Genomic DNA, 27,498 nt, shown 5'->3' with positions numbered 1-27,498 from the left:
TATTTTTCCCCTCACATACATTCCATTGGAGAAGCTCTTAAATATCTTATTTTGTTTTTCCCAATGTTACAGCCGGTGTTAGATATTAAAATACCTTATATACTTTATAGTAAGTCCTCAGTCATAATTTATATTCATAAAACATACATAGCTAGAGAGTTGGTTTCCTTACAGCCACGAGAAAGCACAACATGACTGAACTGTTTTACGAGACTTTGTACATCCAAAAGAAGGCCTGACAAACGCCAAGGAGGTACTATAGACTATAGCGCCGCCATTGTAAAAAGATATTATTAACAACTTAAAGTATCGGAAGCACGACCGAATATGTACGATCAGAACTTCAGTTGTGTCCTGAATGTGTTGCATACTTGTGAACGAGGGATCATTTGATCCATATCAACCGTAATAGCAGAAGAATTCATATCAACAACGAGAAAAAAAAAACAGTTGTTCTATGAGAAATTGCAGAACATTCAACATGATATTTCAAAGGGGAAGGCATTTATGTATCATTTGCAGTGGCTACATGGGCCTACATTCCTTAAAACTAGTCCTTTCTAATCATGTTGGATGTGTTTCAGTTTGTCTGGAACTGTTCTCTCTAGACATAGTTTCCCATAGAACCATAATATTGGGCATACCAAAATCTTTCAAGGCATACTGAATGAAGACAAAAAAGGTTGTTGAATAGCAAAATCAGATAACCCCTTAACCCAAATTTTTTTTAATGGCAAATCTGCCCTTTACGTATTAGTGTTAATAATCTTGATTAGTGATTAAATATTTTATTTAGTGATTAAGATAATTTTCAGAATTATAAGAGTTGTTTAGATGAAAAATTTGAGGAAAAAAAAATCAAAGTTTTGGTTTGGTTAAGAAGGAGAGAAAGAGAAGGAGAAAGTGAGAAAATTCTAATTCTTGATTCAATGGAGGATGAGGAGGGTCATCATTCATATAAAAAACCTAGGAAAATACACATCAACTACAACAATGATCCAGAAATGGCTGATTTCTTAGATTATGAGAATGATTTTACACCCACTCAAACTCAAGCTCAAACTCAAACACAAACTCAAGATGATGATTTTTATAAGCCAAATCCTGATGATGAATACATTGATGAGGAACCCAATTCTTCTAATACACAGGTACACTTATATCCTATACTTAATCTCACTTTTATAGCTCTCAATTATCAAAAGTTAGGTTTTTTGAATCATGGTTCGGCGAAACAGGTTGAGGTTCGGCTCACATCTATGAGCCGAATCTACCATTGATGAACGGTTCGGCTTATTGAATCTGTTTACTGCATGCGCCGAACCTATAATTTCCAATTCCAACCCTTTTGCTAGACACTAGTTCGGCTTATATGAAAGTTCCATAGTAAGCCGAACAACATCCTGAATAGCCCGGAATAGAATCATTACTAATTCGGCTTACATATCCAAAATCGTATGTGTCGAACATAATTTTTTAATTTCTGGGTTGAAATATTGTTACTGGTTCGGCACATATGGAAAATATCGTATCAGCCGAAACCTCTTATGTTCAAGGTTCGGCACATAATTTGATTATAGTATGAGCCGAACATAAATTTATAAATATTTGGGTTAAAATATTGTTCGAGGTTCGGCACATATTGAGGATATCGTATAAGCCGAAACCTCTTATGTCCAAGGTTCGGCACATAATATGATTATCTTCTGAGCCGAACATAAATTTGTAAATTTTTGGGTTAAAATATTGTTCGAGGTTCGGCACATATTGAGGATATCGTACAAGCCGAAACCTCTTATGTCCAAGGTTCGGCACATAATATGATTATCTTCTGAGCCGAACATGCATTTGTTAATTTTTGGGTTAAAATATTGTTTGTGGTTCGGCACATATTTAGGATATCGTACAATCCGAAACCTCTAAATGTTTATAGTTCAGCACATAATGTGATTATCGAATGCACCGAACCTTGTTATTATATTCCCTTTCTAGTGTTTAACCTTGTGATATTCTTTGTAGATCGTGCTTGGACCCATGGAAAATCAACCTGATCCAGTAGACATAATTCACGAGGATACCAAGGATCACTTCCAAAATGATTTGGTATGTAAGAACCTTTTGCTTACCTTAATGTTGTCGGAATATTCCAAAGTTTTGCTTACTAATTACTTGTTTTGGAATGAACGTAGATATGGAAAACTAAACCAGAAGTTCTGGATTGGCTTGAGGAACACGCGATGAAGATAAATTGTGTACTAGTTAAAGGACAACAAAGCCGATGGGATCGGTTTGAAATGATTTGTGAGCGTAGTGGAACCGGCGGTAGCAAGGTTAAAAAGGGTACTGTATACGTTGGGAAGACCGGGAGAAAGAATAGGACGAAGACGAAGAAAAGAAATTTCCCTTTCAAGATCGTTTTCAACCTCAAGAATAAGTCCATGAACAAAGAAGATCAATATTGGATAATGAATAAAGATATGGATTGTCGACATAACCACCCACGTCCCAAAGACCTTCATGGACATGCGAAAGTAGCGCGACTCAAACCCGACGAGATGCTAGAAGTGGATAAAATGACACGAGCACGTTTGCCACCTTCTAGGATTCTTAGCAAATTGAAGGCGGACAAGAAAAATAACAAGTCGACTATGCAAACTATCTACAATGCAAGACAAAAGATTAGAATACTCAATTTGCAAGGTAGGATGGTGATGCAACAAGTAATGTGGTTAGGGGTGAAGAATAACTACGCTTTCCAAAAGAAGTTGGATGACTTCGGTCAAGTCACACACCTTTTCCTTGCCCACCCGGAATGCGCCCAATTTGCTCTATGCTTCCCACAAGTTATTATATTGGATTGCACGTACAAGACTAATAAATATGAGATGTCGTTGATGAACATTGTGGGGCATACTTCGACAAAGGCACCGTTCACCGTGGCTTTTTGTTTCATGAAAAACGAGAAGAAAGAGAGTTATGTTTGGGGGTTAGAACAATTGAAGTTAATCTTCTGGGAGGGTGCTCTTCCTAAAGTGTTCGTTTCCGATCAAGATTCATCGTTGATGTATGCTATTAAGAAGGTATTTCCGGATGTATTCAATTTTCTTTGTACGTTTCACATATGGTGCAATGTGAGGAAAAAATGTCAACCGATAATTCAACCACGTAAGTTGAAAGAATTAGAGAATATTGCTAAGCTACCGTTGGAGACACGAGTAAAGAAAAAGAAGGAATTCTTGAAAGCATATGAAAATAATGAGATGTTGTGGGATTCTTTCCAAGGAGAATGGGAAGCTTTGATATGGTCAATCACCGAGGATTTCTATGAAGAAAATTTTAAAATGCTTATTAAGCATTGGAAGACCGCCTACCCCGATGTCATTACTTACTTGGTCAAAGATGTTTTGGAACCTAATAAAGAATGGTTCTTGAGTTTTTTCACAAATCGGCACAAACACTTCGACAACCAAGCCACAAGTATGGTAGAGTCGGCTCATTATCGGTTGAAGAAGAACCTTTTTGGTTGTGTTGACACTTTTGTCACGGTTTTTGATGCAATTGATGAATATTTCAAAAGTGATGTTGTGAGAATTAAAACCGCGTTCGAGCATGACCTTATGTTTAGACACAAGAATTATGGTACTAATTGGCTACGGGAATTAACTTATAAAGTCTCCCATCTATGCATCGACTTGTTGATGAAAGAAGTGGATTTGATTGAGACATTAGGCGCCACCTTGGAGGAAGAGTGTGTTTGTACAATGAAGACATCTATGGGACTTCCATGCCTCCATGACTACTTCGGTACAAGGATGGTATCATACCATTTGAGGATATTGATCATTTTTGGAAACAATTAAGCTTCGATCCTCTCCCAACCGAAGACGATGAGGATGATCTAGAGATATGGGACACGACAAATGGGAAAAAATTGGCGGAGATGTATAGGAATATGTCCCGACCTCAAAATAAATTCCTATGGGATAACATGATGCCGGTCATGTATCCTTTCACCCAAGAAAATATTTTGGAACCGGAGAAGAGTGACCCGAAAGGTAGGAAGAGTAAGAAAATGAATAATTTTCAAACTAGACAAGCCAACAAGGAACTATTGGCTACTAAAAGGAATCCATCCGGCGTTGAGTACCATGATGCAAGGTTTGAAAAGGCAAAGAAAGAAATTGAGAAGTTGATGAAGGAGGAAGAAGTCAAAGTTCCAAAAAAACGAGGTCGCCCGAGTATTCAAAAATCGGAAACAAGTAACAAAGAGGTGAATGATAATGATTGTCCGTCACAAGCTAAAGATAGTAAAGAGGATGTCAAGGGGAAGGATAAGATGTATCCTTCACAAACTAAGATAAAGGAGAAAAGAACCGTACATGAATTTGGTAGGATGAGAGGACCCAAAAGAGATAAGTCCGGTAGGTATATGAGGCCTATCAATTTTATATACGATAACTACTTGGAAGATCTATCGCCAATAATTCATGAGCATATTATAGCAATGGACGACGTGCAAGGCGATGGAAATTGTGGTTATTACGTCACGGCGGAACAACTTGGTCCTTTTATGGAAGGGAATAATCCGGTGCCCCCTAAAAATGAAGTGAACTATATTCGGCAACGATTGTTACAAACCCTACGTAAAAACAAAGAATTCTATAAGACAATGATGAGAACAGGTCCAAGAAAAGATGCAGGGGTGGCAGCGGAGTACGTTGCATTCGAACGTCGTTTGCATGGGGATTTTATCATTACCGAAGAACATTGGATGTCAATGCCCATTTGTGGGTTTTTAATAGCGGAGACATTCAATTGCGTCGTACATTGTTTCGCATGGACGGGTAGTAGCTTTACTTACGCGCCTCCAACAAAACCTTACAATGATGGTGTAAAGGATAGAAGACTTGTTCTTGGATTTGTTCAAAATTGTTATTTTATCGGCCTCAAACTTAGACCCGGTTGCCCATTACCACCCTTGATGAGTGCAGCCTTTTGGCCTAGATTTGAAAATAATTTTGCGATGGATTGGTGTGCAAATTATGCGACGGAAATGGATCTTTGGAAATCTTTGCATGTGCAGCCTCCAAGTGGACAAGTAATTACGTTTTCAAGTGATGAGGATGAAGATGTTAAGAATGAGGTCAGTGAAGATGATGAGAAAGAGGTCAGTGAAGAGGATGAGATTCGTTTAGGATCTCCATAAAAAATGTTTCATTGATTTATCTTCTTATTTTGTGTCAGATTCGGCTTATAAGAAGAATTCACTGAAAGCCGAACCTGACAACAAAAATATACCAGAGTTTTTTTGTCAGATTCGGCTCATATTATTATTTCACTGCAAGCCGAATCTTGAAACTTTAAAAAACCAGAATTACTTTGCTAGGTTCGGCTTGTAGTATATTTCTGAAGAAATCCGAACCTTTCATGATTCATGAAAACAAGAATTATCATATCATTCCAAATAGACTTTTCAAATTCATAGAAATTATGGATTACATCCCTGCTACATAGTAGGCTTGCAATTAATTTCTAATATCCTAAACGGGTAATGAGAAACCTTCTAAGAATGTGGTAGTGATCTTTGTATTTGAAATTCTTTCCCTTCCATCGTCTCCATTCCTCTAGAGCTCGAACTTCAATCTCAGAGTTTGTTTCACCTTTGAGTCGATATCGACTCACAATCCGAACTAAAGCTATGAAGTCTGAGACTTTTTTCTTAATACTTATAATTCGGAAAAACAAGGACGCACTATCCGGTTGTGAGGATTACCTGTTTCCGTGCTGAAGGCTTCATGAATTCTAACCAAGTAGTACATACTCATCAGACCATTTACTCGTCGTTCTTCACCCTTCTTTGGATAGTATGCTACAATATAAGTGAGATAAATCTTCTTCTAGAGTAAACTTAGGAGTTGGGGGTGCCATTTGTTGAGCATATGTGGTTAAGAATATGAAAAAACATGTAGGTATATATAGAATATAGTTTTACAACGGCTATATCTTTCAAAAAAAAAGTCGTTCCTAGATTTTCGTGAAAAAAAGTAAAGGTTCGGCTTACAGAAATTTTAGAACATAAGCCGAACCTATATAAGTAACGGCTATTTTTTAAAAAATTTTGAAAATTTTTACAGATTCGGCTCACCATATTGGTGAGATTTAATCCGAACTATGTACTGAATTACACCAATAATGATTTTTAAGGCTCGGCTTATAACTCAAATTATAGAAAAAGCCGAACCTGAAGGACAAATGATTCGGCGCGTAACTAACATTAGACGATAAGCCGAACTCTATAAATTCGGCGCATAACCTTTAAGCTATTCATTAAAACATGAAATTGAAGATGTCCATAACCAAACCCAGCACAATTAAAAACAAAGTTGAGCACCTAAAAGCAAAGGTGTTTGCAACACCATAAAAGTGTACTTAAAACTTAAGAAAAACATTAAAAGGAAGTTGGAAACATAAAAGGACATTTAACCACGACCCCTCTTCTTAGTGGTAGGCTTTTGTCCGGGTTCCTCGGGTCCTTCTCCTTTGTTGATGATTGCATCCCACTTTTTGTAGAGGTAGTTTTGTTCTTCCACGGTCATTGGTGTTTTGGAATCAATTTTGTCCTTCATTTTTTTCAACATCTCCCTACCCGCGGCATTGGTCCTGACACAAGTATGAAAGTTATAAGACTAATTCGGCGCAAGTATGAATCATGTCTTGAAATTTTTATTAGCTTACACAGAGAGTGGATCGGCTCATACCACAAAATAATTATACGCCGATCCTAAATATTCGGCTCAAAACCTATATTGTCGAGTAAGCCGAACCCTGTATTCGGCCCACAACCGATATTGTCGAATAAGCCGAACCTATGATTATGAACTCAAACATGTATTCAGCGCAACATGATATCATATAAATAAGCCGATCCTACACACTTGTAAAATTTATGAAATTTTAACAATGACATTCGGCGCAGCCCTAATACTATCGAATAAGCCGAATCTAGGCTTATGAATTGAAACATTTATTCGGCGCAAAACTAATACTACCATACAAGCCGATCCTAAGCACATGCAAAAATTCTGAAATTCAAACAACATTTATTCGGCACAAAACTAATACTACCATACAAGCCGATCCTAAGCACATGCAAAATTTCTGAATTTCAAACAACATTTATTCGGCACAAAACTAATACTACCATACAAGCCGATCCTAAGCACATGCAAAATTTCTGAATTTCAAACAACATTTATTCGGCACAAAACTAATACTACCATACAAGCCAATCCTACGCACATGCAAAATTTCTGAAATTCACAAAACATATTCGGCACAAAACTAACACCATCGAATAAGCCGATCCTAAATATAAGTCTCTGTTTTACTAAGTTCGGCTCAAAACAGATTTCAGATATACGCCGAGCCGTTCATATGCACTTTCAGAGTTCGTTTTCAAGAACAGCTCGGCACACATCTAACATTTGTTTTACGCCGAACCATACCCTGTAACCGCCGCAGAACACATGATTTTGACGAATTAAATCGACCAAAACAATCAAAAACATCAAATATGAGATGGGTTTGTAGAGCTAACCTTCTTATTTTCATTTCCGGCGTTGGTTCTTTTTCAATCTCTTCTTCCGATTGATTTTGTGGTTGATTTTGAGTTTGTTCTTCACTCTCTAAATCTTCTTCTTCATGAATAGGTTGTTCAATCGATCGATTTGAACGAGATACTGCCTTACGACGATCCATTATATAGTTTCACAAATCAACAATTAAATTTCCGCGATGAAAAAAAAAAGAAAGGGAATGGTGGAGTTCGGCTGTGGAGAGGAAGAAGAAGAAGGTGAATGAAACTGATTTTAGGTGTAGTTGATTATATGTTTTGTATTAGGGTTAGGGATAGATTAGTAGTAATTTAATGGATTTAAGGGCATATAGGTAATTGAACCACCCCATAGGATACCCCTTATAAGGTCACCCAAGTTAGGACTAGTCCTTTGTATGCCTTGAAAGTTTTAGGCATGCCCAAAATTGGTGTTCTTCCCATAGGTTGAACTAGTCTTCCTTCAAGCTTGAAATTTTGAAGCATTGCATAATGCTCAGAGGAGGTGTCCAAGCCCAGAAAAACTATAAGAAGTTTTAGAGAACCAGAAAGAAGCATAAAAATTCGGAAGTTGAAAGTTCAAAGACTAAAAACTAAGCCCAAAAAAACTATAAGAAGCTTTAGCGAACCAGAAAGAAGCATAAAAATTCCAAAGCTGAAAGTTCAGAAACATACTCATATTAAACTTCAAAAAAAGAACATCCAACAGTAATCCATATCAACATCAGCATTAGGAAAGACTAAACTAAACACAACCCATCAATATCAACCTTCCAAGCAGCAACACCCTTCTCCAAGTTAACACTTAATCAACCTCCTCGATCTTAGGTCCTGCACCACTACCAGCGCCGATTGAAGGACCATCTTCATCCATGCCACCAGCACCACCCATGTCAGGTCCAACGCCACCTTGATACATCTTAGCAATGATTGGATTGCAAAGACTCTCCAACTCTTTTATCTTGTCATCAAATTCCTCCGCCTCGGCAAGTTGGTTAGTGTCAAGCCACTGGATAGTAGCTTCGATAGCATCCTCTATTTTCTTCTTGTCAGCTGGTGACAGTTTCACAGCAATCTGCTCGTCCTTAATAGTATTCCTCATATTGTAAGCATAGTTCTCCAAAGCATTTTTCGACTCAACTTTCTGCTTGTGTTGTTCATCCTCCGTCTTGTATTTTTCTGCCTCCTGCACCATCTTCTCAATCTTCTCCTTCGACAACCTTCCTTTGTCATTAGTGATAGTGATCTTGTTCTTTTGCCCTGTTGTTTTATCCTCAGCAGATACATTTAGAATACCATTTGCATCAATGTCAAAGCAGACAGTGATCTGAGGTACACCACGAGGTGCAGTTGGAATTCCAGACAACTCGAATTTACCAAGCAAGTTGTTATCCTTGGTTCTTGCTCGCTCTCCTTCATACACCTGAATCAACACTCCAGGCTGGTTGTCGGAGTAGGTAGAGAAAACTTGCTCCTTTTTGGTGGGAATGGTGGTGCTTCTTGGAATCAATGTAGTCATAACGCCTCCAGCTGTCTCCAGTCCTAGGGAGAGAGGAGTAACATCCAACAGCAACAAGTCCTGCACTTTCTGATTCCCTTCACCACTCAAAATTGTTGCCTGCACAGCTGCTCCATAAGCCACAGCTTCATCAGGGTTGATACTCTTGCAAAGCTCTTTCCCATTAAAGAACTCCTGCAATAATTGTTGCACTTCAGGAATCCTAATAGATCCACCAACTAGAAGAACATCATGAACACTGCTCTTGTCCATCTTAGCATCCCTCAAACACTTCTCAACATGCTTCATACATTTCCTGAACAAATCCATGTTCATCTCTTCAAATCTTTCACGAGTAATGGATGTGTAAAACTCAACTCCTTCATATAAAGAATCAATTTCAATAGTGGTCTGGGGAGTGGACGAGAGAGTCCTATTCTCTCTCTCACACGATGTTCTCAACCTCCTTAAAGCCCTGGGTTTTCCACTGATATCCTTCTTGTTCTTCCTTTTAAACTCTTGCACAAAGTGATTAACCATTCTATTATCAAAATCTTCTCCTCCAAGATGGGTATCTCCAGCAGTAGCCTTGACTTCGAAAATACCCTCTTCAATAGTCAGTAAGGAAACATCAAATGTACCACCACCAACGTCAAAAAGAAGAACATTCTTCTCCCCAGTACTCGACGCCTTCTTATCAAGACCATATGCAATTGAAGCAGCAGTTGGTTCATTGATGATTCGCAGCACATTAAGACCAGCAATCATACCAGCATCCATTGTAGCTTGACGCTGTGAATCATTGAAGTATGCAGGGACTGTAACAACAACATCCTTTTTAGAAGAACCAAGGTAAGCTTCGGCAATCTTACGCATCTTAATTAGAACCATAGATGAAATTTCTTCAGCTGCATATTGCTTCTCTTCGTCTTTGTATGTGACAATGATCATGGGTTTTTCACCTGGTCCAACAATAACCTTGAAAGGCCATAGCTTCATATCAGCTTGAACTGATGGATCGGACAAACTTCTCCCAATCAAACGCTTGACATCTACAAATGTCAGTAACAAGGGTAATTCAGCAGAAGCACTAACAAGAACCAGAAGAGGCATATTAGTGGCATCTTTTTTCGCTAGACCTCTGACTCAACTGAGTCAGAATCATGGATACATATTTGGGATTTTTAACAAACTGCCACACTTGCAAATCCCGATTCAAGAAAATGCCACTGTTTTTTTCAGAGTTTATTAAATGCCACAACTGTTAGTTTTTCCGTCAGGACCCACACACTTGGTCTTTTCCGCTGACTCGGTCAAAATAATCTGTCGCGATTTACATATTTACCCTTGAAAACCCTATTATACTAGTCATGGGTTCACCATCTTTCCCTGTTAGTTCTTTCTTCTTCCTCTTTCCCCTGTTCTTCTCTTCTCGTGTTTCCGTGAGAAGATTTTGTGATTATGATATCAGAAACTTAAGAGAAACGTTAAGAGTTGATTGTCGGTGATGTTGTTGTGATTGTTTGAGCACGGGATGAAGAGGATGGAGTTGTTGTTGTAGATCGAACCTATTAGGGTCTGCAGATTGTGTTAAAATTGAAATTAGGCTTTGATTTTGGTCGGATTAATGGGTTTTTTGTTTTCTAATCATATCTGACTAATGGGTTTCCATCAGGATTTGAAATTGAGATTCAAATTTTCCTTTCATTATTTTTCTTCTGAGTTTGAAATTGAAAGTAGGGTTTGATTTTCTCACTAATGGTTTCATTTCAAACTCAGGCGAAAAATAAATCAAAGACTTAGTTAAGGTTTCTGGATTTGAATAAAGGGAATTAGTTACTGAACTGCATGAATGATGAAGGAGATGGAATTGTGGAGTTATGAATTGGTGAGGGTTCTATTTTGACTGAAGAGAATTTTGGGTTTGTGAGAAATTGATCACAAAATCGATCAATTGATAATGGGTTTTTACTGTTACGAGGAAGGGAGAAGGATTTATTGATTGAATCTCTGTTTGCAGTGAAAATATAGGGTTTCATGAGAAGAACTCAGGGAAGGATTTGGGATGGCTATTTGGTGTTGGTTGAAGCCGAACCGAGCTAGCAGTGAAGATTGGTTAATTGTAAGGGGTTAGAGTTTGGGTCTGAGGTAATTTTCTTCAATCAATTGAATTGAATTTCTGTTACTGTGATGAGTTATAGAGTTTAGGTAATTATTGTATTAATTTTGAATTGAAGAATTAAATGGATGATATTGTTGACCTTGATAATCTTAGGATGTCTGAGTTGATAGGAATTGATGTTGAGGCTATGTTAATGTGGAGAGCTGATGTGTTGAGCTGAGCTGAAGGTGATGGTTGCAGAGAAAGACAAACAGATATGAATGTTGTTGATATAGGATTGAGTTGAATTAGAGATTGGAGAAGATGCAGTCGCAATGGTGAATCATACAAGATGAGATGGTGCTAGTGATTGTTGCTAAGGGAAGTGAGTTACAGCTGAATTTGCAAGTAGATGAGCAGCAGCTGAATATGGATAAAGTAACTGATTCAACAGAAGTAACTAAAAGATTAGGAACTGATGAGCGTGGTTATGAAAGAGATGAAGAAGAGAGTTTTGGAACAGACGGAGGCATTCTTAGTGGTGGAGGTAGTTTTGGTGGAGGACCTGGAGGTGTGGAACCGAAACTGATGATACTGCCAAGTATCCTAGCTATGTTTTGAGTTTTGTGTTTTCTTTTTTTGTTCTGAAATCTGCTCAGTGGTGATTTTAAGTACACAATAAGTGAAATGTAAGTTTAGGCGCATCGTTTTTTATGTTAGTGTGATTGCTTCTTTGTACTTGTAGAAATCTATGTGAATGGAAATGCACTTTGTTTTCGCTTTTGACACTAGAATCTGTTGTGAAGTGCAAATGAATCAAATGATGTTGTTGATGCTGGATGAGCACAACGCGGTCTATTTGTTCGATGAAATGACCCAAAGAAGACATGAACTGTACTGAGGTGTTTCAAGGGTGTAAATGTCTTTTTCTAAGCTGAACTACTGCCACCTATGCACTAACGGATGTAAACTTTTGCTTGGAAAAAAACTGGATGGAAAAGGTCAAATGTGTGGCACTAAATAAATTCTGAAAAAAACGGTGGCACTTTCTTAAACATGAAATTGAAAGTGTGGCACTTTATTAAAATCCCCTACATATTTTAACAAACAAATACAGGTAAGTCGGTAAGGTCCGCATGTAATAAATAAGGCAAAATCTGACTGTTCATTTCAACACGTACCAGTAGATCGGGATAACTCTTATTTAAATCACACAAACATGCACATTGATGAATCTACTAACTTGATGAATCTACTAACTTTTGAATCTGAGTCACTTCCACTCGCCCATGCAAAATTTCCGTTAGATTAATCCAATTCAACTCAAACCGAGTCAGACTCAAAAATTCAAAAACAAACACATTAAAAGAAACCAAGAAAAAACAAAGAATCAAAATCTTACCAAAGACAGTATTGACAGGGTTCATAGCAACTTGATTCTTAGCAGCATCACCAATCAAACGTTCAGTATCAGTGAAAGCAACATAAGATGGTGTAGTCCTATTTCCTTGATCATTAGCAATAATCTCAACTCTGTCATGTTGCCATACTCCTACACATGAATATGTTGTTCCTAAATCAATACCAATTGCTAGCCCTTCCCCTTTTCTTTTGATTCTTCTAAATTATAAGTCACTCACACTGAAAAAGTTGCTTGGAACACAAAAATTGATTTAACAAAAAATTGGTCCGAGTCTGAGAAAAATTTGATTCTGAGAATTTTTTGAGAAGCTTGTTTGTTCACCGCTTAATTGGGGGACCCTGGAAAATAATTAGGGGTCTCATCCAATTTATACTCACACCAAAAAATATATGGGGCTTCCAAAATGATGGTGAAAATACCATTTTACCATTCTCTAATAACTAACCCTAAAATTCTATTAACACTTAAGAGAGGACCCCATTTTCTTTTCAATCAAAATTATTCTTCTTCTCCTCCCCTACCCCTCTCTCTGGTCGTCCATCTTCTCCATTAACGACTGGAGAATTTTTTTTTTCTTCAACCGATTCATCGCGTAATCGTCGATTAACTTCAATCGACGATTAACTTCTTCTACAAACATGGCTCGTACAATGCAAACCGCTAGAAAGGCAAATCAAATCCCTAATCTCGTCGACTCTGTTAATGCAGCGAAGGCGCATTCGAGACTCAGGAATGAAAAAGCGGGGGTACAACAACCACACCCAATATTTCGCTTAACAATCTGTATGGACAAACTCCAATATACTTTCTAGAGAATCAACTAGACAGTCAGACTCAATCTAGATAAAAAGTATATCAAAGAGTTTATATCTCAATCTCTCGATTTGATATATACTCAAGCAAATAGAAATTTGCGAGTATTTATCAAATACTAGAGAGATAACTTGGATGGTACCAAAGACCAATATCCAAGTGTCAATCAATTTAAATCAACAACCAAAAGGTCGGATATTCTAATTGGTTGAACAACGCACAACCTGTGATAATTCAATTATATAACAAAATATAATGCGGAAAAGAAATAACACAGACACCAGAATTTTGTTAACGAGGAAACCGCAAATGCAGAAAAACCGCGGGACCTAGTCCAGATTGAACACACACTGTATTAAGCCGCTATAGACACTAGCCTACTCTAAATTAACTTCGGTCTGGACTGTAGTTGAACCCCAATAAATCTCACACTGATCCAAGGTAAAGTTATGCTGCTACGTCTCTGATCCTAGCAGGATACTACGTACTTGATTCCCTTAGCTGATCTCACCCACAACTTAGAGTTGCTACGACCCAAAGTCGAAGACTTTAATAAACAAATCTGTATCACACAGAAAAGTCTACGGTAACAGATAAATCCGTCTCCCACGAATATACCAACGAGTTTTGTTCCGTCTTTTGATAAATAAAGGTGAAAAGGAACCAATTGATAAACCAGACTTATATTCCCGAAGAACAGCCTAGTATTATCAATCACCTCACAATAATCTTAATCGACGCAGCGAAAAAAGATATTGCGAAATCACAAACGATGAGACGAAGTGTTTGTGATTTCTTTTATATCTTGCCTATCAGAGATATCAATCTCAAGCCAATTATTACAATTGTACTCGTACGATAGAAACAGCAAGATCAGATCACACAACTACAAGAAAGTAGTATCGGTCTGGCTTCACAATCCCAATGAAGTCTTTAAGTCGTTAACCCGGTTTAGAAGAAGAAACCAAAGGTTAAAGGAGAATCGACTCTAGGTTAGCACAACTAGTATCACACAGAAGGTGTGGGATTAGGTTTCCCAGTTTCTAGAGTTCTCCCTTATATAGTCTTTCAAATTAGGGTTTGCAATCAATGTTAGCTTGGTAACAAAGCATTCAATATTCACCATTATATTAAAACCTGATTAGATTCAAGCTAATATCTTTCAACCGTTAGATCGAAAACTAGCTTGTTAAACACAAATAAAATGCACGTTTCTAGGCTTGTGTAACCGTACCCAAACTTGTACATTTGTTGGTTCAACAATAGTCAAGCAAATGGTTAGCCATATGATCACTTTCATATCAATCATCTTCTTCTTCACCATAACTAGTTCAAGTGACTCAAATGAACTAGTTCGAGAGTTGTTCAATTGCAAGAAAATCTCATGTAACTACACAAGACACAATTGAAGCAAAAACAATTTGATTCACTCGAATCGGTTCATGAACTATATAGACACGGTTTGCAATTTGCATTCCTTAGTTTATATAAGAATAAGTTCACAAACATCGTTTTTAGATATAACCTACTCAAGTTCGCGGACTGGGTTCGCAGACTTAAGTTCCCGGACGGAGTTCACAAACTCCAGCAGAATTTCTCGGGACGAGAACTTCCGCCAGTTCGGGACTGAGTTCGCGGACTTGGCTCACGCCACCATAACGGTTCTCTTGATCAACAAAGTTCGCAAACTTCGGTTCAAGGAATAAGAACTTATACATATATGTATTTCCACAACAATGCTTATATCCTCTAATGGTTATATAATCTATACTCTCATTTCAATCATTGAAACATTCTTAGAGGACGTTGATATTCTATAGTTGTTATTCACAAACTATTTTTCGTCAAACTAAGCAATTTTCAAAGTGATTGAAACTTGTCATGACTTTCGTCACTAGGTAAAGATGAACTTGGCTAAAGCGAAAGCTTACCAACACATATTTTGAGAAATAGATAGGCGAGATAAACTCAGCTCGAAATAGCAAATGTGTATAATCTAAGTCTATATAGCAAAACGACTTGTGTATCAAAATAGGAGATAAATAGACTTTTGAGTGATAGATAAGTTCAAGTCTCCACATACCTTTTAGTCGATGAAGAACCACCGGTTCCTTGAGTAGTCCTTCGTCCTGTATGATGATTGTCATGGAGTTCTTGCGCTCATCTACACTTTCTATCCTAGTCCAAGACCTTAGCTATAGTAGACTAGAAATCAAGACTTATAGTTTTGATCACTAACATTGACAAACATGCTTGAGATAGCAACGCATGCGAGTTCGACCGAGAAATGCTCTAATAATCTCCCCCTTTGTCAATTTTAGTGACAAAACTATCAATGCATATGGAATACAAAAAATAAATAAAAATTAACTTTTATAGCTCCTATTCCACACATCTAATCTTCAACATTACTCGAAATCTTCGTCACTTCCAAGTACTCCAATGATCCCAAAGGTTGTAAGTTCAGCATCATCGTTGTTGAAAATCCGTAGCTATAACAACGAGAAAACAAGAGTTCTCAATCATTGTTATACAGTGTCATAGTATCATTACACAGCGTCAAAGTTCAATTGTATCACAACTTCAACAACAATATTATGGTAATATGATCACCCCCCCTTAGTCAATACTCCATCTCACATGGAAACCACTTCCCCTTACATAATGATCCGAAAACCATATGTATTTGTAGTGTGAACTACATATTAATTCTCCCCCTTTTTGTCAATAAAATTGGCAAAGGTACAAGAACGGGATCCTAATGAAATTTCCGAAAGAGACATTTCATGACCAAAAGAAATAAATACATATCATCTTATTTAGATGCAATCATAAAGCCGAAGCTAAATGAATTCATCAAGGAGTTTATAAAGATACAAGATAACCCCTATAATATTCCACAGCCGCACTCCCCACAAAGATTTGGAAATTAAGCACAAGTTCAATTAAGAACTCTCCCCCATAAAATGTCATTCCCGAAAGAACAACAAGAGCGACCTTAATTTCGAAAGAAAAGAAGGATTTCTTTGGACATAACAAATCACATACAAGTATGAATTCGAATCCAAAATACTCAATTAAATTAACCACAAGAGAACCCATGATTAATTTAATCGACAAATGCTCAACATAAGTGAACTTATGGAGACTCAAAAATAAATACAATTAGATTAATCACAAGAGAACCCATAATTAATCTAATCGAAATACACAACCAAACTAATCACAAAAGTAATCAATTTAATTGGTCATGCTCGTCATAAGAAAACTTACGGAGAAATAACTAAATAACCAAACAAGATGATTAATATAGTTGAATATGCTCGACATAAAGTAGCTCGAGGAACAACAACAAATCTAATCATAAGAATAATCAACTTGGTCGTTTTAGTGCTCAACATAAGACACTTTACGGATCCTCACAGTAATACATAAAATATGGATCAGGGAAGATCAATACTGCGGAATACACAAGGATTCATTCTATTTTCCATCACTATTCGCATAACGACATTCAATAGACATAATCCTTGCAAACAAAAGATTTTAACCTATCTTCCATCAATAATTGACATAATAGGTTTAATTTTTGTATTTGTCAAAAATCTATTCATTCTTTTATCCATACATGCATATCGACATACGAAAGACTTTACTTTTGACAAGGTATGGGACAATCATAGTTCACGGACTCAAACACACATATCCCATAACAATATTGCAATATATAAAACCATAAAGATTAATACTGCAAAAATCATCTTCCAAACAAATTTAGAATTTAAACCAATAAATCTAAAAACAAGAAGATGAAAATGTTGGACATAGCTATGTGTAATCACAATAATGCCTATTCCAAGCTCTAGTTATTCTTCTAAACAAAACAAGAAAAGTAGAAGATTTACTAGGCAAATAAAGGAGAAAATCAAAGTTCGTTGGGAATCTCATATCTTTCAATGAATCCATCAAAGAAGGCATCACTGATTTCCTTTATTCTCTTGACTGTAGACACACCATGTTCATGAGTTAGAACACTAACTTTGCGATCAACAACCCGAGCAAGTTGTCTAGCCTTGGCGCAGTCCATAATGAGCTTCTTTTGATTCCGTATCAGAATATTCTGATTAGCAAGGATTCTGTCCTGACCATCCAAGAGTTGGTTTGTTTGCAGTTGAAGATTTGCAAACTTGACCTTTGAATCATTCTGAACACGAATTAAATCCTTGACAGAATCATTAATCCAGAAGTTGTGATCCTTTTTTTCAAATATCTTCTTTAGAACCAGCTCTTGAATTGACTCACGTACTTGAGCGTCTTCCTCCATATCAAGATGCACAATTTCTTGAGATTTTGCAGAGTTCTCCATATAATTTTTGTTAGGGATGGAAAGACACAATAAAGAGAATATATATGAGTATGTAAACAGGAGAAGGAAACTCTTGTTTTTGTAAACCCTAAGAACTCTCAAGAGGAGGACGCAGACGTTTGTGGACCGTCAGCAAAAAAACTCAAATTGAAATAATATACAACATACTTGAGTATTTCTCAATAAATTTCCTTGCACATCTCAAGTTAGAAACAAGGAAAAGAATACCTGGAGTCAGGTGGTAGAGTGGAAATTAATCCCACTATGATCATCGAGAGAGGAGTTGTATATATCATCTGACAGTTTGATCTTCGTGTTCTTCGCCTTTCTTCGGTTGTCTTTCATCCCAGAAGAGTAAGACACGGTGTGTTTATCATATCCGTCAGAAGGCTTTCTCTGAGGAATAAATCTAGGACCTCTTGCAACTGGTTCAAGAGGATCAAGATAGAGAGGGATCCATCTTCTAGACTTATATTTATCAGAAACAGTCTTATAAACACAGGGAATGCTTTTATCAGCAGCACAAGAATTTATACCACTAGAACGCATTTGAACCCTGTGATGATTTCTATGAAAAAGATCATATTTATAAGGTTTCTGGTTTTATGTGGGAATGCGATTCACTGCAGTAGTCGAACGACTATTTGTTCCATTGACAGTGAAAAGAAGCAAATTATGAAGTTTAGAAATTTGTTTCCTCCTGGCAAAATAATGGATAGCATACTGATTCTTTTTTCCACATAATGTACAGGTTCGTGGAGGAGAAGCAATAAAAGGCCCCACTTTTAACTTCATATCCATATGAGAAGATTACAAGTTGTATATAACTTTCTTGTCACAACCTTCTTCTGGAGGATCCTTCATGTACTGCAATCCATGAGAATTAGTTTGTACAGAAGAATTTCTCATTAAGACAGAGTTTTCCTTTTTCAAGGATCTGCATTGTTCAGTGGCTAGAGTAAGGGATGCTTCTAGTTTCTCTTTTTCGACACGAAGCCTGTTAAGCTCTGATGAATGCGTCTCGATCAAACGTTTCTCTCTAATTGAGTCTTCCTTAAAAATATCCTCAAGAACACTAATCTTTTCACGTTGTAGAGTAGTTTCTTGGAGAAGTTTTTCAATATTCTTAGAGAAGGACTCAATGATGCTATAGAGTTCATGTTCTCGATCAAGAGACTTTTCAAATTCATCAATAAGCTGATCATGATCCTGAAAATCAATAATCTCAGCAGAGTTTTTTGAGATTCTGGTGAGCTTCATTTCAGCTTTTTCCATAGTGTCCAATATCTCATCGGAGAGAGAATTGTTGACACAAGATGGAATAATCTTCTTACCTCGGGATTCGGAAGAATCAGCTAAGGAGTAAAACTTTTAGGTATTCCCAAGACATTTGGCATAGTTAAAAGCTTTAGAAGACATCTTGGTATGTGTATATGTCAGAGATTCTGTCCTCAGACTCAGACTGCCACAAACACAGACCTGTAAGGTCTTTTAAACGTGTTTGCCTGCTCTGATACCAATTGAAAAAACGGGGGTACAACAACCACACCCAATATTTCGCTTAGCAATCTGTAAGGATAAACTCCAATATACTTTCTAGAGAATCAACTAGACAGTCAGACTCAATCTACATAAAAAGTATATCAAAGAGTTTATATCTCAATCTCTCGATTTGATATAAACTCAAGCAAATAGAAATATGCGAGTCTTTATCAAATACTAGAGATATAACTTGGATGGTACCAAAGACCAATATCCAAGTGTCAATAAATTTAAATCAACAACCAAAAGGTCGAGTATTCTAATTGATTGAACAATGCACAACCTGTGGTATTTCAATTATATAACAAAATATAATACGGAAAATAAATAACACAGACACCAGAATTTTGTTAACGAGGAAACCGCAAATGCAGAAAAACCCCGGGACCTAGTCCAAATTGAACACACACTGTATTAAGACACTATAGACACTAGCCTACTCCAAATTAACTTCGGTCTAGACTGTAGTTGAACCCAAATCAGTCTCACACTGATCCAAGGTACATTTATGCTCCTACGTCCCTGATCCCAGCAGAATACCACGTACTTGATTCCCTTAGCTGATCTCACCCACAACTAAGAGTTGTTACGACCCCAAGTCTAAGACTTTAATAAACAAATTTGTATCACACAGAAAAGTCTACGGTAATATATAAATCCGTCTCCCACGAATAAATCTACGAGTTTTGTTCCGTCTTTTGATAAATCAAGGTGAACAGGAACGAATTGATAAACCAGACTTATATTCCCGAAGAACAGCCTAGTATTATCAATCACCTCACAATAATCTTAATCAACGCAGCGAAAGAAGATATTGCGGAATCACAAACGATGAGACGAAGTGTTTGTGATTTCTTTTATATATTGCCTATCGGAGATATCAATCTCAAGCCAATTATTACAATTTTACTCGTACAATAGAAACAACAAGATCAGATCGCACAACTACAAGAAAGTAGTGTCGGTCTGGCTTCACAATCCCAATGAAGTCTTTTAGTCGTTAACCTAGTTTAGAAGAAGAAACCAAAGGTTAAAGAAGAATCGACTCTAGCTTAGCACAACTAGTATCACAAAGAAGGTGTGGGGATTAGGTATCCCAGTTGCTAGAGTTCTCCTTTATATAGTGTTAGAGCATAGCTCGGTCAACCTCGCATGCGTTGTTATATCAAGCATGTTTGTCAATATTAGTGATCAAAACTATAAAGTCTTGATTTCTAGCCTATTAGCTAAGTCTCGGACTAGGATAGGAAAATTGTAGTTGAGCTCATGGACTTCATGTTGATTCAACGACAATGACGAAGATCTACACCAAGGAACCGTGGAACTTCATCAACAAAAAGGTATGTGAAGACTTGAACTTATCTATCACTCGAAAGTCTATCTATTCTTCTCCTACTTCTTATGAGACAAAAGTCGTATGCTATATAGACTAGATCATATACACTTGATATTTCGAGCTGAGTATTCATTGCTTATCTTTTACTCGAAATCATGTGTTGGTAAAGCGTTTCACTTTGATCAGGTTTATTTTCACCTAGTTACGAAACTCATGAAAGTTTCAATCACTTTGGAAATTGCTCTGACGAGAAAGGTTTGTTGTTCTTCACGACTGAATATCACCCTATGAGAATGTTTCAATGATTCAAATGAGAGTTTAGATTATATGACCATGTATTCCTTGAACCGAAGTTTTCGAACTTTGTTGATAAAGAGAAATCGGTAGGATTGTGGAGTTGGCTTGCCAAGTCCGCGAACCCAGTCCGCAGACTCAGTCCGCGAACCCAGTACGCAGACTCAGTCCGCGAACTGACGAAAGTTCTTGACCGAGAATTTCTTCTGGGATTTCCAAAACTCGTTTGTGTGCTAAGTATGCGAACTGGAGGAAGTTCTCGACCCGAGAATTTCTGTTGAGTTTGGAAAACTTAACCGATTAACTTAAGTCTGCGAACTTGTTTGTGAATTTAAGAGGTTATGATCTAAAGATGTGCTCTGAACATGAAACATTAATTATTAAGGAATATTCTATGCAAACCGTGGCTATAATGTTCATGAGACGATTCTAATCGAATCGAATCATTTTTGTTTCAATTGTGTCTTGTGTAGTTACATAAGATCTCATAGCAATTGAACAACTCTTAACTAGTTCATTTGAGTCAATTGAACTAGTTATGGTGAAGGAGAACATGATTAATATGAGATGCTCATATGGTTGACCTTTTGGGTTATCATGTTGAACCAACATACGTATACTCGTTTGGGCATGGTTTTCTCAAACCCAGTAAACGTGTACCCAAGTGTGTGTGACAAGTTATGTCTTTCGATCTAACGGTTGAGAGATATTGGATTGAATCTAAATCAGGTTTTCATATAACGGTGGATAGAGTTTGCTTTGTACCTAAGGAAAAACCCTGAATTGAAAGGATATATATAGGAGACATCTAGCTAGAGCAAAACTTAATCCCCACACGTATGTGTGCTACTAGTGCGCTCGCTAGAGTCGATCTCCATTAACTTTTGAGTTTCTTCTCTAAACTCGAGTTAACGACTTAAAGACTTCATTGGGATTGTGAAGCCAGACCGATACTACTTTTATCGTAGTTGTGTGATATGATCTTGCATCTTCTATCGTACCAGTACAATCGATTGATTGTCTTGATATCGTGAGAGTTCTCCGATAGGCATGATAAAGAAGTCACAAATATCTTCGTCTCACTGTTTGTGATTCCTCGAAAAACCGCATGTGTAGTCAGGAAGGATTGTAGAGAAGTGATTGATTAATCTAGGCTGTTCTTCGGGAATATAAGTCCGGATTATCAATTGGTTCATGTTACCTTGATTTTATATCTAAAGACAGAACAAAAACTAGGGTTTATCTGTGGGAGACAGATTTATCCTTTCGACAGACTTTTTTGTGTGAGACAGATTCGTTTATTATCAAGTCTGTGATTTTGTGTTGCAGCAACTCTTGGTTATGGGTGAGATCAGCTAAGGGAATCGTGGGTAGTATCCTACTGGGATCAAAGGCGTAGGAGTACAACTGTACCTTGGATCGGTGGGAGACTGATTGGGGTTCAACTATAGTCCAGTCCGAAGTTAGCTTGTAGTAGGCTAGTGTCTGTAGCGGCTTAGTACAGTGTGTATTCAATCTGGACTAGGTACCGGGGTTTTTCTGCATTTGCGGTTTCCTTGTTAACAAAACTTCTAGTGTTTGTGTTATTTCTTTTCCGCATTATATTTTTTATATAATTGAAATAATACAGGTTGTGCGTTAAAGATCATCAATTAGAAATCCAACCTTTGGTTGTTGATTGATATTGATTGATCCTTAGACATTGGTCTTTGGTACCGTCCAAGTATTCCTTGTGTTTGATTAGGACTCGTTGATTTCTATTAGCTTGAGTAATATCAAAAACAAGAGAGAGATATTAACTCCTTGAGATACTTTTATCCAGATTTAGTCTGACTGTCTAGTTGATTTTCTAGCAAAGTATTTCGGAGTTAGTCCATACAGATTGTTAAGAGAAATATTGGGTGTTGTTGTTAGACCCCCTCTTTTTCATATAGTCTTTCAAATCAGGGTTTGCAATCAATGTTAGCTTGGTAACAAAGCATTCAATATTCACCGTTAGATGAAAACCTGATTAGATTCAAGCTAATATCTTTCAACCGTTAGATCGAAAACTAGCTTGTTACACACAAATGAAATGCACATTTCTAGGCTTGTGTAACCATACCCAAATTTGTACATTTGTTGGTTCAACAATAGTCAACCAAATGGTTAGCCATATGATCACTTTCATATCAACCATATTCTTCTTCTCCATAACTAATTCAAGTGACTCAAATAAACTAATTAGAGAGTTGTTCAATTGCAAGGAAATCTCATATAACTACACATGACACAATTGAACCAAAAACGATTTGATTCACTCGAATCGATTCATGAACTATATAGCCACGGTTTGCAATTTGCATTCCTTAGTTTATATAAGAATAAGTCCACAAACATCGTTTTGAGATATAACCTACTCAAGTTCGCGGACTTAAGTTCCCGGGCGGAGTTCACAAACTCCAGCAGAATTTCTCGGGACGAGAACTTCTACCAGTTCGCGGACTGAGTTCGCGGACTTGGCTCATGCCACCATACTGGTTCTCTTGATCAATAAAGTTCGCAAACTTCGGTTCAAGGAATAAGGACTTATACATATATGTATTTCCACAACAATGCGTATATCCTCCAATGTTTATATAATCTAAACTCTCATTTCAATCATTGAAACATTCTTAGAGGATGTTGATATTCTATAGTTGTTATTCACAAACTATTTTTCGTCAAAGTAAGCAAATTTTCAAAGTGATTAAAACTTGTCATGACTTTCGTCACTAGGTAAAGATGAACTTGGCTAAAGTGAAATCTTACCAACACATATTTCGAGAAATAGATAGGCGAGATAAACTCAGCTCGAAATAGCAAATGTGTATAATCTAAGTCTATATAGAAAAACGACTTTTGTCTCAACATAGGAGATAAATAAACTTTTGAGTGATAGATAAATTCAAGTCTCCACATACCTTTTAGTTGACGAAGATCCACCAGTTCCTTGAGTAGTCCTTCGTCTTGTATGATGATTGTCATGGAGTTCTTGAGCTCAACTATATTTTTTATCCTAGTCGGAGACCTTAGCTATAGTAGACTAGAAATCAAGACTTATAGTTTTGATCACTAACATTGACAAACATGCTTCAGATAGCAACCCATGCGAGTTCGACCGAGCAATGCTCTAACAAGGAATAAATCAAATCATCCGGAGAAGGAAATGGATCCAATCAGAAGGTATGTCCACTAAAACCCCTAACTCTAACTTGGGTTTGAGTTTAATTTGATGTTCTGATGAAAAATTAGGGTTTGAATCAGAAAAATTGGATTCTCAGAAATCGAGTTGTTAATCATGAGGCTTGTTTGCTTAACGATTTTTCTTCTGCATGTTGGAATTTTGAGAAATCGTCAACCATTAGGATGGCGGAGAAAACGATCCCTGGTGTAGTTAAATTTTTCTAGGTGAGAATCGTTAACCTTTTTTTTTTAACGATTTTTGATTTGCATGTTAAGTTCATCAAAAATCGTTAACCATTAGTAATAGGTGAAATTGACTCTAGTATGTTTGTGTGCTAGAGTATCTAGTCGTTAATCATATAAGTTAAATGTTGTCGATTCTTTAGACGACCATTTGTATTCATTAACGATTCTATGATATGCCAAACCACCGCTCTATCCCAAATAATGAAATAATCGTTAAGGAAAAACGCTTGAATCCGCAAGCATATTTGAGAATCGGTAACGAAGTACATGTGGTCGTTAGTATTTCAAAGGGTCGTTTATTTTAAGATTTTTTTCTGAAGACCCTTTGATATTTTGTTGTTTTTGGCCTATAGTAGCAAGAATAAAAAAGATAAGCTTGCCATGGTAACTCCTCCATCCAGAACTCCCCGCAACGGAAAATACCTAAATGTCGGTCTATTACGAGGAAAAACACCGAGTGAGGTATCCTTAATTATTCGCGAACCCAGAGACCCATGTGATGAATCGTCAGCTTCATCCTCTCCTGTTGTATCTGCAACTGGAAGCGATGAAGAAGAAGTCGCGGAACATGAAGAAATTCCTTTAGGAGGTGAATATGCTGCTTATGATGATGATGATGATGATGATGATGGTAATGGTAATGGTGGTAATGGTGGTAATGAGGAGGCAGATATTGAGGAAGAGGAGGATGAAGGTAATGATGATGATGAGGATGAGGATGGTAATGATGGAAATGGTGGTGGTAGCGGTGATGAAGAGGGGGATGAGGATGATGGTAATTATGGAAATGGTAATGAAAGAAATGATGGTGATAGTGGTGATGAGGAGGAGGAGGAGGAGGAGATTCAGGAGGTTGAGGAGGATGCAGCGCAACCACAACCAAAGAAGAAAGTCCCAATCGCACCTAGCGCGCGACACATTCCACCCCAAGCATTTTCAGCTTACTCGTCTTAGCAATGGGAAAGCCAGAGGTGAACCTAAAGACGGCGGCAAAGTTCTATTTGGATATGATAGCTCGTGGGCCCGTACCATCAACGAGACAATTGTAACATTCTCAACTTTTCTTTTCATATGATATGTTGATACTCAATTTCTTATGTTTAATTTATATTTTTTTGTATTTTGTAGGATCAAAAGAATGCCACGCGTCTTTTTAGACACCAATCTTCTTATGCAAAAATTAAAAAAATGGCCGCTAGAAGGTGAATGTGCAAGAGTGAGAGAGATTGTTGAAAACTCAGGTTTGTATGCTGTCATTCAGAACTCCATGATTTCATATGACAAGGCTGCAGTATCATGTTTTTGTGTGAGGTTTTACGGCGAAGTCGATGCATTCCAATTCCCTTTTGGAGAGATGGCATTGATTCCCGAGGATGCAGAATAAATTCTAGGATTGCAGGTTGAAGGTAAATCCACGGGTCACAAGTTGACGAAAAACCTAGATTAGAAAAAAATAATATATGAATTGACGCAGAAGTTGTTTGGATGGGATGAAAAGATGACGCTTGGCCTTTTTGTGAAGGGAAAGAAGTACCCAAAGAAAGAGTTTAAACTTAAAACCATTAGAAAGATGTATGGCGGGGTCACTTGAGAAAGACAGAGACAATGAACTACTCTCTGATTTGGAAGTTTGTGCGACGGCAACCGCATACTTGTTGTATGTCCTTGCTTCGGTTATATTTCCTGATAGCAAAGGAAACGAATCAGCGCCAACCTTCTTCAAATTTTGGATCCCTTGGACGAGGTGAGTAGGTATTTGTGGGGGACTGTTGTAGTAGCACATTTGAACGCTCAGCTAGCAAAGGCATCCCGGGAACGAACTTCTCAAATGAATGAGAATTTGGCTTTATGATTATATATTTTTCGTGGGGTTGTAGTAATGAGGTTCAAACTCTCGGACTTGTGAAGGTAATGGATTTTTAGATTTAAAAATATATATACAAAAATATTGACAAATTGGTAGAGAGGTACTGGGACTAATGATTCGGCCAATTTTCATAACATAGGGCTCAATGATTTATTCTCAACAATAATCGCTCAAAACATAAATTATATGGACTCTTATTTTTCCAAAGTAGATTCTCAAAACATTGATTGTAAATGTTAAGCATGGAACATAAAATCACCTAAGCTAAGCATGACCCATCTAATCAAATAACAACCAATTTAATTAAATCATATTTCAATTAATTTTTAATGCAAAAGTCTTAAAAAGAATTAACAAAATTACCCATGTATGAAGCTCGCCCCGGGCAACTTTTCGAGCTGATTTTTCCAAAAATGTTTTATTCCCAAAAATGCCTACAAATACATAAAACACAAAAATTAGTACAAAATCGAGAGACAACAATATATACATTGAGGACAAATTAGACACAAAAATGTGTCTATCAAATACCCCCAAACTTATTATTTGCTAGTCCTCGAGCAAAACTAAAAAATAAAACCGAGTTAATCTCGGGTGGGTTTAACAGAGGTGTACCCACAAAAACCATGACTTCTAATTGGTCACAAGTATCCAAAGAGCTATGAGGACATACATATTCTCAACCTATCTCCAAGTATCTAGAATGCCAGAGAAATTAAAGGTGTCAGCTCTAAAGCTGACTGAAGAAAAGGGGAGACACATCCGCACGACTGCTAGATAAAGAGATATCCGCTACACAGCTAGATAAACATTGTAAGATGCGTCCGCTGCTTTAAAGCTGGATAAGATTAGGAGAGAGATAAAGATGAGAGGGACATCTGCTACACAGCTGGACTAATTACGTGTGATGAGTTAAACCAGTGCTAGAAAGATCTTGTGCCAGATTGAAAGCAGACTAACAAAGCAACCAAAATGCATCTTTCTTCGACTCTCTCACAGTGCTCAGTAGAAATAACGTCTTCTTCGGTCTTCAACTGTTGATGATAAACTCTCGAACCTCATAGAACCTTGACAATTAACTCTTCTCTTCGATTTCTTGCTTGACTTATAAATTTCTTCTTCCCTGTGACCTTATTGAACAAAAAGAACGTAATGATGTTTTTTTTTTTTTCCATTTTTCATTTTTCATTTTTTTT

General features: G+C 37.1%; 2 protein-coding genes across 2 annotated transcripts; one reads left to right on the top strand and one right to left on the bottom strand.

Annotated features, from left to right (window-relative positions):
- Positions 1 to 8,417: 8,417 nt before the first annotated feature.
- On the bottom strand, positions 8,418 to 12,821 carry LOC113358092 (probable mediator of RNA polymerase II transcription subunit 37c). The gene is made up of 2 exons (XM_026601602.1): positions 12,614 to 12,821; positions 8,418 to 10,162 (listed from the first exon to the last, which is right to left on the bottom strand). The coding sequence occupies exons 1-2, from the start codon at positions 12,636 to 12,638 to the stop codon at positions 8,418 to 8,420; spliced, it is 1,770 nt and encodes a 589-aa protein (XP_026457387.1). The 5' UTR covers positions 12,639 to 12,821.
- An 11,995-nt stretch (positions 12,822 to 24,816) lies between these two features.
- LOC113360364 (histone chaperone ASF1-like) lies at positions 24,817 to 25,389 on the top strand. Its single transcript, XM_026603878.1, has 2 exons — positions 24,817 to 25,129; positions 25,193 to 25,389. Exons 1-2 carry the CDS (start codon positions 24,817 to 24,819, stop codon positions 25,387 to 25,389), a joined length of 510 nt encoding a protein of 169 aa, XP_026459663.1.
- The last annotated feature ends 2,109 nt before the right edge of the window (positions 25,390 to 27,498 follow it).

This window comes from Papaver somniferum, chromosome 3 (assembly GCF_003573695.1).
Source record: "Papaver somniferum cultivar HN1 chromosome 3, ASM357369v1, whole genome shotgun sequence".
NCBI classification, from domain to species: Eukaryota; Viridiplantae; Streptophyta; class Magnoliopsida; order Ranunculales; family Papaveraceae; genus Papaver; species Papaver somniferum.
This window is presented reverse-complemented; position numbering and strand designations above follow the sequence as displayed.

What these genes read in the sequence shown, in the direction of transcription:
- LOC113360364 (XM_026603878.1), top strand. Translation starts at nt 24,817, where the DNA reads ATGGTAACTCCTCCATCCAGAACTCCCCGCAACGGAAAATACCTAAAT. An exon ending in TGAGGAAGAGGAGGATGAAG is followed by an intron (nt 25,130 to 25,192) that starts GTAATGATGATG and finishes GCGGTGATGAAG; the next exon opens with AGGGGGATGAGGATGATGGT.
- LOC113358092 (XM_026601602.1), bottom strand. Translation starts at nt 12,638, where the DNA reads ATGAACCCTGTCAATACTGTCTTTG. An exon ending in CCCTGTCAATACTGTCTTTG is followed by an intron (nt 10,163 to 12,613) that starts GTAAGATTTTGA and finishes TGACATTTGTAG; the next exon opens with ATGTCAAGCGTTTGATTGGG.